Here is a 13,751-nt window from a genome sequence, read left to right as displayed (position 1 = left end):
AAGAGGGTTTTCCTTTGCAATATCACATCCCGATAGCCATCCCAATAGGTAACAACAGGACCAAGAATATTTGGCTAACAAAAGAATTTAATTCCTCAGAAACTGTCTTTGTGATACATTAGCAGCTTCTAAATATAATCTCTTTGCTATCAGGATGTTTGTTCATTTTGTGTCAGAGGAGTGGTGAGGAGTGGAATACTCTGTTCAAATATGTAGTCATTGAAATCTTCACATAAGATTTCAGTATTTTTCTCCCTCTGAACCGTTTATTTTGATTTACACTGCAAACTTAATGCTTTAGTCACAAATTAAATTTTTTGTACAGGGAGCATGACCTACATCAAAAATGACAGTCTGCATTTTGGAGTAGGAGGGCCTCTCAGTTTCTGACAGAGATAATAAGTGTTTATTTGGATTGAGGCTGACCATGCTTTTGAAAATTCCAAGATCTAATGATCTATAGCTTTTCTTAAATTTTTTTTGCGATACGCAGGCCTCTCACTGTTGTGGCCTCTCCCGTTGCGGAGCACAGGCTCCAGACGCGCAGGCCCAGCGGCCATGGCTCACGGGCCCAGCCGCTCCGCCGCACGTGGGATCTTCCCGGACCGGGTCACGAACCCGTGTCCCCTGCATCGGCAGGCGGACTCTCAACCACTGCGTCACCAGGGAAGCCCTGATCTATAGCTTTTTAAAACCTCATAATTGATGTAGAGTTATATGAAGCAAGTGGCTGTAATACATACTGTAGAAATTTATCCAATGTTGTCGGGTAACTAAAATTGGTTATTTAGGCATCAAAGAGAATAAAATTTTTCAATGATTCTGTCCCTTCTAGCATCTGAGCCTATCTTTTTAAAGGCTGAACTTTTTAGGGCTACATCAGGATTAATTTTAGATCTAATCCAACCTAGTCCTCACCCCAAAACCAGGATGAGTGTCACTAACTGGCTTTTAGTATCTCTTAAGTCTCTGTTTCACCTTTCAACAACATGAAATTAAAAGAAATACTCTCTTGGTTCCTTTTTAGTTTTAAATTTGATGGTACCTATGATATAAATTTATAAAATATATAAGGACAAGTCAAAAGCCATGATAAACGTGGAGAAAAGAACATTAAATTCTTTTCATCTTATTTTATGAGTCAAGTCTTTCCCTTTCTAAAGTTGCTAGGAGAAAAGATTAAGCAGCACAAATCTGCCCTGATATAATTGACCCCTTTGGCTCTAGAAAGCTGATTTGGTTCCCTAAAGCAAACGTGGACATATTTATTTTGAAAGTTCCTACCAAAAATGATTAGAAAATTTAGTGTTTAAGAATTCTGTTTCATAAAGTATTGCAATTTCTAACTGTAGTATCTCCTACTATATACATTGCACCCATTTTCTTTTATTCTCCTCAAAGTAAAGGAACAGAGTATCTCCATACTCCATATAACAATGTTTTTATTTTTAATAGAACTCTGCTATAAAAGCTGTATATTATTAAGTGTCTACCTTGGGTGATAGTTATTTTTAGCAGTATGAACAAGATGCAGTAAATTGTATTCTTAGGTCAGCAAATAGCCTAAATCTAATCTTTTATATGAGGTAAATACTTGCAGTTTTTAGATTCTTCACATGTTCTTTTTCTTTTTGGGATATCTCCAAATATTCTGTCTTCCTTGATGCTGTGGTTTTGGTTTGTGTTCGTTTCTTTTTCCTTATAACTGTGATTCTTGACGGTGAACATGATCATCATAGTACATATGTCCAGTACTAGGCTCAAAAAACAAACCGACTAAAATTTAATTTGGTGGTTATTAAATCAAGAGCCATTTTAAAAATTGAGATTCAGGGATTCTCAACCTACTAAAACAGAATCTCCAAAGGTGGAGTTTGGAAATCTGTATATTTTTTAAAACATCCAAATTGATGATAAAGAAGTCAATGGCTCAGGGTGGCCACAACTGCTGGTACTGGTTGCCTACAAACACTGCTCCATGGGAGGGTGGGGCGGTGTGTGTGTGTGTGTGTGTGTGTGTGTGTGTGTGTGTGTGTGTGTGTGTATATATATATATATATATATATATATATATATATCATCTTCTAAATAAAATATTTTCACCAGGCTATGCCTCCTTTAAAGAAATTTTGTTTATTGCATGTACTCAAACAGAAGGCAGATTCCCATAACAAGGGAAAAATCCAGTAACAAAGGAAAATGTATTTTAGTCGCCATTCATATATGAAATTATTAGGCAAAATAATCAAAATGTGTACTTGACATTAGGTCTACAAATTTAATTATACATGACCACAAAATCACAGGTACAAAGTGATATATTTAACATTTAGAAATACTGCTTTGTTTCCATTTACATTTCATGAATTAATTTTTTTAACCTTTCTCATGTGTCTTCAGCGTTGGCATCTTTACGGTGATTAGAGCTGTATTTTGAGTAATTAGAAGAGTTGAGTGATGGATTTTTCCAGAGCTCTTGATCTTCTCTTTCATCTATATTATTTTAAATATAGCACTTTTAATAAATCATCTTTTGGGCTTCCCTGGTGGCGCAGTGGTTGAGAGTCCGCCTGCCGATGCAGGGGACACGGGTTCGTGCCCCAGTCCGGGAGGATCCCACATGCCGCGGAGCGGCTGGGCCCGTGAGCCATGGCCGCTGGGCCTGCGCGCCGGAGCCTGTGCTCCGCAACGGGAGAGGCCACAACAGTGAGAGGCCTGCGTACTGCAAAAAAAAAAAAAAAATCATCTTTTAATTTAAATAGGGTAAAATTTACTCTTTTTTTGTGTCAAAACTTAGGAGTTTTGATAAATGCATAAAGTTGTGTACCCAACACCACAATCAAGATACAGAACAGTTCTATTATCCCTCCCCCCTACCCCCCTCCCAAATTCCCGTACAGGGCTCCTTCGTAGCCAAACCTCCCCCGCCCTTAATCTCTGACAGTCACTGATCTGCTCTTTATCACTATGGTTTTGCCTTTTACATAGTATCACGTAAGTGGAATTATAATATGTAACCTTTGGAGTCTGGCTTCTTTCATTTAGCATGGTGTATTTGAGACTTATTCATGTTATCATTATCTGATTAATAGCTTATTCCTTTTTATTACTGAGTAATAATTCCACTGTATGGATGTACCACAGCTTGCTTATTCATGTACCTATTAAAGAACATTTGGATGGTTTCAGTTTTGGCGGTTATGAATAAAGCTGCTCTAAACCTTTAAGTGTAGGTTTTTGTATGATAGGGTTTCATTTCTCTTGGCTAAGTGCCTAGTACTATAGTAAATGTTGTAGATTTTTAATTCATTTTTCAATTATTCCTCCTATGTAGAAATATTACTGATTTTTGTATTGGCCTAGCATCCAGTGACCTTTCTAAACTCACTTATTAATTTAAAAACTTTTTCTTTGGAATTTCTTTATACACAGTCATCTCTCTTTTAAATACAGTTTGATTCTTCGTGTCCAATCTGTATACTTTTTATTTCCTTTTCTTATTTTAATTGAACCATCCAGGACCTCCAATAAATGTTAAATAGAAGCAATGGGACTGCACGTCCTTGCCTTGTACTTAATCTTAAAAATAAAGCACTTGGGCTTCCCTGGTGGCGCAGTGGTTGAGAGTCCGCCTGCCGATGCAGGGGACACGGGTTCGTGATCCGGGTCCGGGAGGATCCCACATGCCGCGGTGCGGCTGGGCCCGTGAGCCACGGCCGCTGAGCCTGCGCGTCTGGAGCCTGTGCTCCGCAATGGGAGAGGCCACAACAGTGAGAAGCCCACATACCGCTAAAAATAAATAAATGAATAAAGTGATCTTGGGATAGCTTCCTTACAATTATATTTTGTTCTCAAAATTATGAGGTTACACCTCCAGAAATGATGACCAAATAAGTCAGTGTTAAATTTCTTCACATCTTTTCCTCCTCCACCCCAATTCACCTTTTTTTAAAAACAGGTTTCCTCTGTCAGGTACCTCTGTAATATACAACACTTGCATTGTTTTAAGTCTTGTCAGGCTAACGTAGCTTCCCAGGAAACCTCCTTGTTTACCAAAATAAAGTTGAGAGCACCATAAGGTATGGAGACTTCATACAAGAGCTTTAATATGACAATGTTACTTCTCAATTTGGGGAACTCTTCACTTCTCTTCAGAAACATATGGATATGAACTTAATAACACTTGCCTCTTAAAGCAGCATAATCCTGTCCACTTTACTGAGTTGTCAATTAGTTTATGCCTATGCTGATAATTTTTTAAAGCAATCTTTATAGATTATTTTGGTTTTATTTAAACAGGATGAATTAAACCTTGCTGATTCCGAAGTGGATAACCAAAAACGAGGGAAACGGCATTATGAAGACAAGCAGAAAGAACACTTGGATACTTTAAATAAAAAGAAACGAGAATTAGATATGAAAGAAAAAGAACTAGAGGTTATCCATCATTTTTCTTAATGTTTTGTTTACACCCTTAGTCATGATTATTAAAGTGTGTTTTCCTAAGGTCATGTTTTCCAAACATAGACATGTTGTCCGATGACTATCTGTTTTGTATGAAGTAACAGCTGTTTCAGTGAATCAACAGAGGAAAAGACTGAGGAACTCTCAGAGTGTGGGGACTTCTTAGATCAACAGGAAGAGGACTTCAGGCAGCACTGCCACAGCCCCATGTAGTGTCACTGAGTGATTTGGAAAATGGCACTGCCTCCACTGAAATAGTCCCTTAAATGCCCAGCTTGGCAAGTGCATACAGCTTTATGTCAGAAAAATGCTCCCCTGCCTCTGAGTAATTTGGGTGTGAGCTGGGTTGCAGTTCAGCTCCCACTTACTAGATAACCTTTGTTGACAACTGAAAGCAGCAGCCCTGTTTTTAGAGCAGAGTAAGTTGAGGGCAACCCTGGTTTAACCTAAAAGAGAGGAATTCCAGCTTTGCTTTTACATGTCTTAGGAAAATGATTTAAACTCTAATTCATTTCCCTACTTGTTTAAAACTTACTGTACTACAAATGTCGTGAATATAAATACTATGTTTAATATGTTACAAACACGAGGGTCTTTGTGTTTTCAGTACTACTTGATGTTCAGAATCCATCCTAAAACACACAGAATGCTATGTCTGACCTCAGCACCCTGGGTGCCAAACCTTTCATAACTGCTACTTGAAATTTGTTTCACTAGGAAGTTATGGAGCTCTTACAAATTATTAAAGTTGTGTACACCAATGCAGTTTTCTCTTGAAGATTATGACAACTCTGGAACGTATTCTCAATATAAAGCTTAGAACAATAATGATATTAAACGTAATTAAAATACATTTCTTAAACATAAGTTCAGAATTCTATTTTGCATACTTTGGCACAAGTAGTACAGTGAATTGTTATATCAAAGAAGAGTTTTAAAGTTAAACATCTGTTATCTTAGGAGAAAATGTCACAAGCAAGACAAATCTGCCCAGAGCGGATAGAAGTAAAAAAATCTGCATCAATTCTAGACAAAGAAATTAATAGATTAAGACAAAAGATACAGGCAGAACATGCTAGTCACGGGGATCGAGAGGAAATAATGAGGTAAGTGATTGCTTGCTTTTCTGCTTTATGGTATTATCCATAGATATATAATAGTGAGACAAAAAATAACATTTATATATAAATCTTAAATTTGGGTAAAGTGTTGCTATGGCGTATAGTTATAGATAAACTAGCCTTTTGTACATGTATTATTAATAATAAACATTTTTCCTTCGGAATTATTACAGAACTCATTACAGAATGACATTTTAACATAGTTGCCATTTTTATACCTGTAAGATTCATATAGACATGAGGATATTCAGCTTCAGAAGTAATCAAAGAAATGCAAAGCAAAACAATTAGAAGCCATTTTCATATATATCAGGATGAAAAGAACACATATTTCATGTCAGTGAGATTTCAGTGAAATGGATATTTTTTTTTTTTTTTTGAAATGGATATTTTTATATTGTGAAAATGGAAGCTCTAGTTTAGTTAGAGCACGGGTTCTGAAGCAAGAGTACCTCAGTTTGAATTGCAAATCTGTTACCTACTAAACTGACTTTGGAAAGTTATCTAATCGCTCTGAACCTCAAATTTCTTATCTATAAAATGGGTATAATTATAGTACTTACCTTATAGAGTTGTAATGAAGATTAAATGAGATAACCCATAATAAACAATGTACAGGATACATAATATGTTAGATGTTATTGTTATTAGTCTTTCTGAAAAGTTTTAAGGTAGTTTATGTTAAACGCCTTTAAAAATTTCAATTTGGCCAAGTAATTTTGTTGTTATAATCCAAAATGAAAAAAAACAATTTGTACTTGGATGTTTATTGCAGCATTCGTATTTTTTTTAGTTGAGCTATGGTTGATTTACAATATTATATTTCAGGTGTACAACATGGTGATTCAGAATTTTTATAGATTGTAGTCCCTTTATAGTTATAAAATAATTGGCTATATTCCCTGTGCTGTATTCCTGTAACTTATTTATTTTATACATAGTAGTTTGTATAACACTAAAAAATTAGAAATCTTGTATAACTGGATGATAATGATTGAATTACAGTAGAAATTATAGCTATTAAACTTTATGAAGAATTTTTCATATTAAAAAAGGCAGGGAACAGGAGTGATCTCAATTCTGTTTTCACAAACTTTAGGGCAAAAGGGAAAGAAACAAAAATAGTAGCAGAAGTTTTTCTTTAAAATAGGTAATACCTTACATGTTTTAAAAATATAATGTGAAAGGGCAGACAATGAATTTTTTCACTTTTATTAAATTAATTTATTAAATATGCTTTCAATGTTTCTGTATGCAAAGGCAAGATGATATGAGTATGTGTTTTCATCCTTGCAGATACAAAAAGTAGTACACTAAGCTGTTTTAGGTTGCTTTCTTTGATTTAATGAAATATTTTGTAGATCTTTCCATATCAGTACATAGGCCTTTTCTCATTGTGTTTTTATGTTTCACAGTATTTAGTCATCTCCTACTGATGGATAGTTGAGTTTTAACTTGATTTTTTGCTATTATAAATGGTGGTACACAACAAATAATTTTATGCATGCATTATTTTGTATAAATTCGGGTTTTTGTTTTTTGTTTTTTTAATAGGATAAACCCCATTCTGGCAGAGTCCCCTTTCTAGGGATTGTACTTTTTTTTCACTCCTATCAGCAGTGAGTGCTTGTTTCCCCACAGCCTAAACAATGTGTGATTATCTTAGATTCTTTTTGCTGATAGATATATTTCCTAAAATATATATATATACACCTCAGTGTAATTTTAATTTGCATTTCACTTCTATTAAATGTGGTTAACATCTTTTCATGTCTTAAGGACCGTTTATTTATATTTCTTTTTCTGTGAATATTTTTGATGTGAGGAATGTATTTTATCTTTTTCCAAACGGCTGTTTAGCCATTTGAAAAGTTATTGGTCCTCTAATTGTTTCCTTAAGAATGGCCATAGGAGTAATATTTTTTGTATTTTTGCAAGTTCAAAACTATTTGTCTCTCGCTTTTGAGTTGGAAAGGTAAGAGTTTAGCCTAGTATAAAATCCTCGTTCTCCTGAGTATCTGTGTTTGATGATGCTCATCTGTTAAGTTCTATAACTTATCCAGAATGTCAAATTCTGTAATCCTTTCCTTGGTATACACGGTGCTTTTTTAAAAAATATATAGATTTAAGTCTTACTTCTTAAAAGTTTTCTGGTATTTTACTTTTAAGTATTTTCTGTTGTCTAGTGTTCTTTTTAGAGGTCTTCAGTTATACATATGTTGCATGTACTTTTTCTTCTCTAGTTATTTTGTCTAACCATTTTATGTGGGTTTTTTTTTCCTGTTTTGTTTGTTTTTCTCATTTCTCATCTGTCTGTTGATGTTTTCTGTGTTGTCTGTTTGTTCCTATGCGTCATCTCATTTTGTCTCATGTCTTTGTTTTTTTTGCTTTTTGTCTACACTCCCTTGCCCCACCTTGGGTTCTGCAAGTTCATGCTTCTCCTCTTGTCTCTTTGTAAACCTGTTGTTGTTTACCTGTCTGTTAGCTTTGAATTCCTTGATTTATCTTTTCCTTCAGTTCTTTCATTTCTGCTTTGAGGTGTTCCTTCCTGGTAGCACTGTGTCTTGTTTTGTTTTCTTTTGTTTTAATTTATCGTGTTCAATTACAGTTTTAATCTGCTTTGTGACAACATTGCTGTAGTAAGTTTTCTTTGTCCATAGAGAGAGTTTTGCTGCTCTTTCCCAGCGCTTTTTTCCCCCCATAAGTATCTTTGTGTGTGTGCTTTGTTTGTGCTTTTTTGGTTATTCGTTTTTTAATTAGTTGGATTTTCTGGGACTGGACATTTGAAGGAGGATGGGACAGATCACTGAGAGCCTTGGCCAGGGTTCGCCCTTCATCCTTTGTCAGGATCTTTCTCTCCCTCTCTACAGCAATGAGCTGTTGCCTCCACAGTAGCACTCTGAGAAGCCGTGCCTTCCCGGCCTCTTTGACCTTGTCTTGTTCAGGCTGGGGCTGGGGGGATCCTAATGCCCAACCTGTGTTCTTCTGTTCCTACACTGGCATCTGTCACTAAGGGGAACATTTCTTGCATTCTGGTGTGATCCCTTCCTTGCTAGAAGATCTGTATTTGCTGGTATTCTCTTACGATCTGCCACTCTGGGCCCGACTTGGGCACTTTCTTCACTTACTTTCTCTGCCTTCTCTAGGGCTTGCACTTTGTTTCTGCCCAGCCCTGCTAACAGCTCTCCCCAGTCAGGGCAGCACGCTCACATTCTGGCAGTGTATTTGTCTGGAGATTTATGAAACCTGCGACTGCTGGGCCCTCTCAGCACTCCCTGCACTCCCTGTTCTTCCTATTAAATATATTTGAGATTTTACTTTATGTTTCATTGAATGACATTTATTTACTTAACATTTTTTTTCATAAAATAGGCAATATCAAGAAGCAAGAGAAACCTATCTTGATCTGGATAACAAAGTAAGGACTTTAAAAAGGTTTATTAAATTACTGGAAGAAATAATGACCCATAGATATAAAACGTATCAACAATTTAGAAGGTAAGTGCATTAAAAAATATTACCACATATTGTACATTTTTGTTTTTTCTTTGTTTTCACATTCTCGCTTATAAATAATAAAATTAAATTAAAAGAACTTGCATGATTTATTCAGAAAAGAAATAGTGGTAGTGCTTGGGATCCTGGATTTGAAGGGACTTTTATAGTGAGCTTTTTAAACTTAAACTGCATTAGATATGCTTTACTGGATAACTCATAGATGGCTGTTCAGTCTGTGCTTAAATGGGTCATTTGGAAGCTCATTGGGTCTGTTCACAGACTGTTTCACTCTTGGACATTGCATGTTCTTAAGGCATACGAGTTTTGATGGGACATGTTAAGGCAGTTTCTCAGTTGATTAGCATGATCTACTAGAATGGTGTAGCTCCATGGATGCAGAATCTATGTTTTGTTTGCTGCTGTATCCCCAGTACCTACTACTGTGCCTGAAATACAGTAGAAACTTGATATATATTGGTTGAATGAATGAATACAGGGTCAGCAAAACTGGATGTCATTAATATACCCAGAAATGTGCAGATTGACAGAGATAAGTTAACCTCAGCTAAAATCACAAGCAACAGAAATAAAGGACAGTTTATAGGGTAGGTTTGCCCTTTGATATACTTGGATCCAGGGCAGCCCTAGTCTTTGCACCTAACCTCTGTTTTCCCCTTGACATTCCCTCAGTAACATGCGTTTTAACTGTACTTATACCAAAAACTATAATCTTAAGACTACAGAAATTTTTTTTTAATTTAGCTCTAGTACGTATGGGGAAATCCAAATAAAGCCGTAATGAGAAACGGGCTTTGCATGTTTGACCATATTCCTTAACTAAACTATAGCTTAGTTCTTGAAATGTGTATTTCAGTTTTATATGCATGCTATTAGGACTTGACTTAAAGAGTTTTTAATTTTATCCTTTTGAGGCTGCCTTGCAGTTTTGTTAGGTGGGACCGGAGCAGGCTTTGGTGAAGGACTGATTTTTTTCCTTACCTGTGCAGCTGTGTTCTTCTGGGTCCTCTATTGATATGTTGTGAGGTTATTCCACTCGTGCCTTTGGGAATATGAACTATTCCTGGCTCTGGGTGACCTCGGGGGTTGTTTCTGCTTCTGTTGGGTGTTCCTCTCACCAGCCTCGGGCAGTATCCTCACATGGACACTGCGGAGGAAGGTGCTCAGCCTGAGGCTCTCCCTCCCGCCTCTGTGGTCCTCTGGAGCTCTCTCTGTGCTGCTTCGTGAACCGGAGCTGCCTTGGCCACACCCCAGACTCCTAAACAGGAAGACTTCTGGACTCCGCTTGGGTTTCCACTCCCTTTTACTCTCAACATAAAAGTAATATGGGGCGTTCACGGGGCTCAATTTGTTTGTTTCCCATCTTTCAGAGATTCTTTTGACTGGAACTGTCTGCGATGTCTGATGTCCAGAGTCCAAAAACTCTTGTTTCATAGATTTTGTCCAGTTTTCTAGTTGTTTCACACAGAAGAGTAAATCTAATGCCTATTACTGTGTCTTTTCCAGAAGCAGTAGGGTTCGTTTTCATATTGTTATTCAGAAAATTTTAGAATATTTTCTGTAAAGGTATTGGTCTTATTTAGTTTTCTATCTTGATATGTTTCTTCACCACTGACATGTTTTATATTGTTTATCCAATCTTGGGAGGACAATAAAAATGGTCAAATTTTTAAAATTGTTTATCTCTTTACACTGGAGAACCTTGCCATTTTATGAGGACAGCCTCTTTTAGTCATACCATGAGTGGAAGCAATTGAAGAATACATATGAGTATTGAAAGAAAGAAAAGTTAACAGAAAATTCTGAAAACCAGCTAGCAATAGTTGTGGCAGCAAAAGAAAACTCAGACTATCAGTATTTTCTAATGTGGAGGTTTAATACAGTTTAGGAAGGGAATTGGGAGGGAAAAGAATAAGAAGATAGTTATTCTGAAGAAAGGAGCCTTAGACTCATTAAGGAGCAAAGATGTTAAGAAAAATAGCCAGTCGCCTGTCACCTAGATCTTATTTTCTAAATACCATTCCGCAACAAAAGGAATCAAGGCTCCTTTGTGAAATGGCTGATGATACCGGAGCAGAGCAGGGAAGGTATAGATGAGCCTCTTGCTGTGCCAGAAAGTAAGGAAGTGCCCCCCCAAAATGTGGAGTCATGATAAAAGGACATAGGCAGCTTGAAGGGGCTCCATTGGCAAAATCTGGGACAATTTGAAGACCGAAATAAATAAGAACAGTAATGGATGACAACCCAATGAACAAAATAAGAATCTGTGACTGCGTCCTTATAAATAGAAAGGTGGTAAGTAAATAAATGAGGAAGAAGGGAAAGCTCTTCCTTACAGCAGAATGCCATATGACAGATAAGTTCACGTTGTGCTAGACAGTGCGTAGGGTATCACAGGTACAACATGATTAAGAGATTGCCTTTGCCTTTTTGCTACTGTAAAGTTAGGAGGAGACAGCAAATGAATAGGCAGTTTACCATTATCTTAACACTACTAGAGTTTAATCCTCCCAAGGACAAGATTCATGTCTTCTGTATTAGGGTGATATATAAATTAGTTGAATGATTGATACATTCATATGGACTGACTGTAATAGAATGGGTTTCATTATATGTGGGATGACATCTTTATTCATTTTATAGATGTCTGTTTATTATCAAAGGACATGAAGTGGTAAAAATGTGGAGACATGAACGAAATATAAAGACACAGGCAAAAATCATCTAAAATTTTACCTATTAAATGGGCCCCAGTGTTAACATCTTGGCATATTTTCATCTGGCCTTACATGCTGGTGTAAAGATCACGCTGAATACACAGTTCTGTATCTCTGTAATCTTTTTAATATGCCCAATTTCTTTTTTCAAGGTGTTTGACTTTACGATGCAAATTGTACTTTGACAACTTACTATCTCAGCGGGCCTATTGTGGAAAAATGAATTTTGACCACAAGAATGAAACTCTTACTATATCTGTAAGTATCTTAACTCTTTGCATGTTAGTCATTAGGAGAATTAGCTGCTTCGTTTCTTTTGATGATATTTTGATCTGTTGTCATTGGAAAACAAAATAGCTTACTTTGAAGTTAAAGATGGTCTTTGCCAAAGTGTTGAAAATTAAATGGATTTTACTGACTAAAGCCATTACTTTAGCTTTTTATTTTTTCCCCTAGACAGCCACATTATTTTCTTATGGTGATAATTAGGAATTTTATTTTCAGTGATAAATATTCGCCTTCTCTTTTCATTCCACTGGTTCCTTTTTAAAATTCATATAGCATTTTAAATTACATGGGGCATTATAGAAAGTCTGTATTCTCTGGCCCCACTATAGGAAGCCAGAAAAGAATTTCTCAAAGAATGTTCGACCCCATGTAATGGTCTTTGTGCTACTTATTTTGGAAGGTATCCCTAGATCTAGCCTCTTTTGTATAAAGGAAGCCACCACTTTCAAATTGTGGAGTCTGTGTGTCTGGATTCTAACATAGTCACATGCATTAAAGGAATGTGGGATATAGCATTAAAAATAGTGTAGTCAGGGGCCCTGATAAGCTTTCAACAGCAGCTGAGATAATTAGTCTCACTGTCAGTCTAGTATGGGCTTCCACTTTTTGCTTTCCTTAGTAATGATGTTGTTGCAATATCAGAAATATATAGGGCTTCCCTGGTGGTGCAGTGGTTGAGAGTCCGCCTGCCGATGCAGACGACATGGGTTCGTGCCCCGGTCCAGGAAGATCCCACATGCCGAGGAGCGGCTGGACCCGTGAGCCATGGCCGCTGAGCCTGCGCATCCGGAGCCTGTGCTCCATAAGGGGAGAGAGGCCACAGCAGTGAGAGGCCCACGTACCGCAAAAAAAAAAATAGTGTAGTCAGGAGGTCAAAAGCAACTACTCACTCTAAATAATTGGGGCAAACTTTTCAAATACTTGCATACTATTCTTAGTTGCCATAAATTTTATACTTCCATTTTAATACTTAGAATAAGTAATAATTTGCCATACAGATATGCAACTAAGAACCCATCTAAAAATTTTTAAGAATAATAATAATTGAGAAAAAGAATGACAGTACATTTAAAAATGGTTAAAAGTCATTAATTCGCCAAGTGGTGAATAAGCACATGAAATGGTGCTCAGTATCGCTAGTCATCAGAGAAATACAAGTTTAATAAACCATAGTAAGTTACTGTCCCACTCCTATTATTGTGACTAAAATGAACAAGACTGATAATACCTTGTGTGGGTGAGGTTGTGGACTTAGAAGGCTTATACCTTGCTAGTGGGAGTATAATTTGGTAGAACTAATTTAGAAACCTGTCTTGCAGGGTCTATTAAAGCAACTCCACTTTTCAGAACTCTTCAAAAACCAGTAAAATTTATCTACAGTAATTAAAGTCAAAATAGTGGTTACCTTTTAGGGGTTGGTAGTTGACGGGAGAGGACACAGGGCATCTGCTGAGATGCTAGGAATGTCCTGTCTTGACCTGAGTAGTGGTTACCCAGGTGTGTGTGTATATGTGTACGTATATGTCAGAATTATTTGAGCTGAACACTTCAGCTTTGTGTTCTTTACTGTATATAAATTATACTCTAGTAAAAATTATACTCTAGTAAAAGAAAATATTAGGTGTTTGGATAATTTATCCCCAGA

The 13,751-nt window shown here is 36.6% G+C and overlaps 1 protein-coding gene across 1 annotated transcript in view; it reads left to right on the top strand.

Annotated features, from left to right (window-relative positions):
* SMC6 (structural maintenance of chromosomes 6) overlaps positions 1-13,751 on the top strand; it is a 72,929-nt gene that overhangs the window by 52,974 nt on the left and 6,204 nt on the right. The window contains exons 21-24 of the mRNA XM_007464460.1: positions 4,300-4,437; positions 5,425-5,570; positions 8,958-9,083; positions 11,971-12,076. Of these exons, the coding sequence (XP_007464522.1) occupies positions 4,300-4,437; positions 5,425-5,570; positions 8,958-9,083; positions 11,971-12,076 (516 nt within the window). The remainder of the gene's footprint in view (positions 1-4,299; positions 4,438-5,424; positions 5,571-8,957; positions 9,084-11,970; positions 12,077-13,751) is intronic.

Source organism: Lipotes vexillifer, unplaced genomic scaffold, assembly GCF_000442215.2.
Source record: "Lipotes vexillifer unplaced genomic scaffold, Lipotes_vexillifer_v1.1 scaffold1109, whole genome shotgun sequence".
In the NCBI taxonomy this organism is placed as follows: Eukaryota; Metazoa; Chordata; class Mammalia; order Artiodactyla; family Lipotidae; genus Lipotes; species Lipotes vexillifer.
The sequence above is the reverse complement of the archived record's forward strand: the minus strand, read 5'-3'. Positions and strand labels throughout refer to the sequence as shown.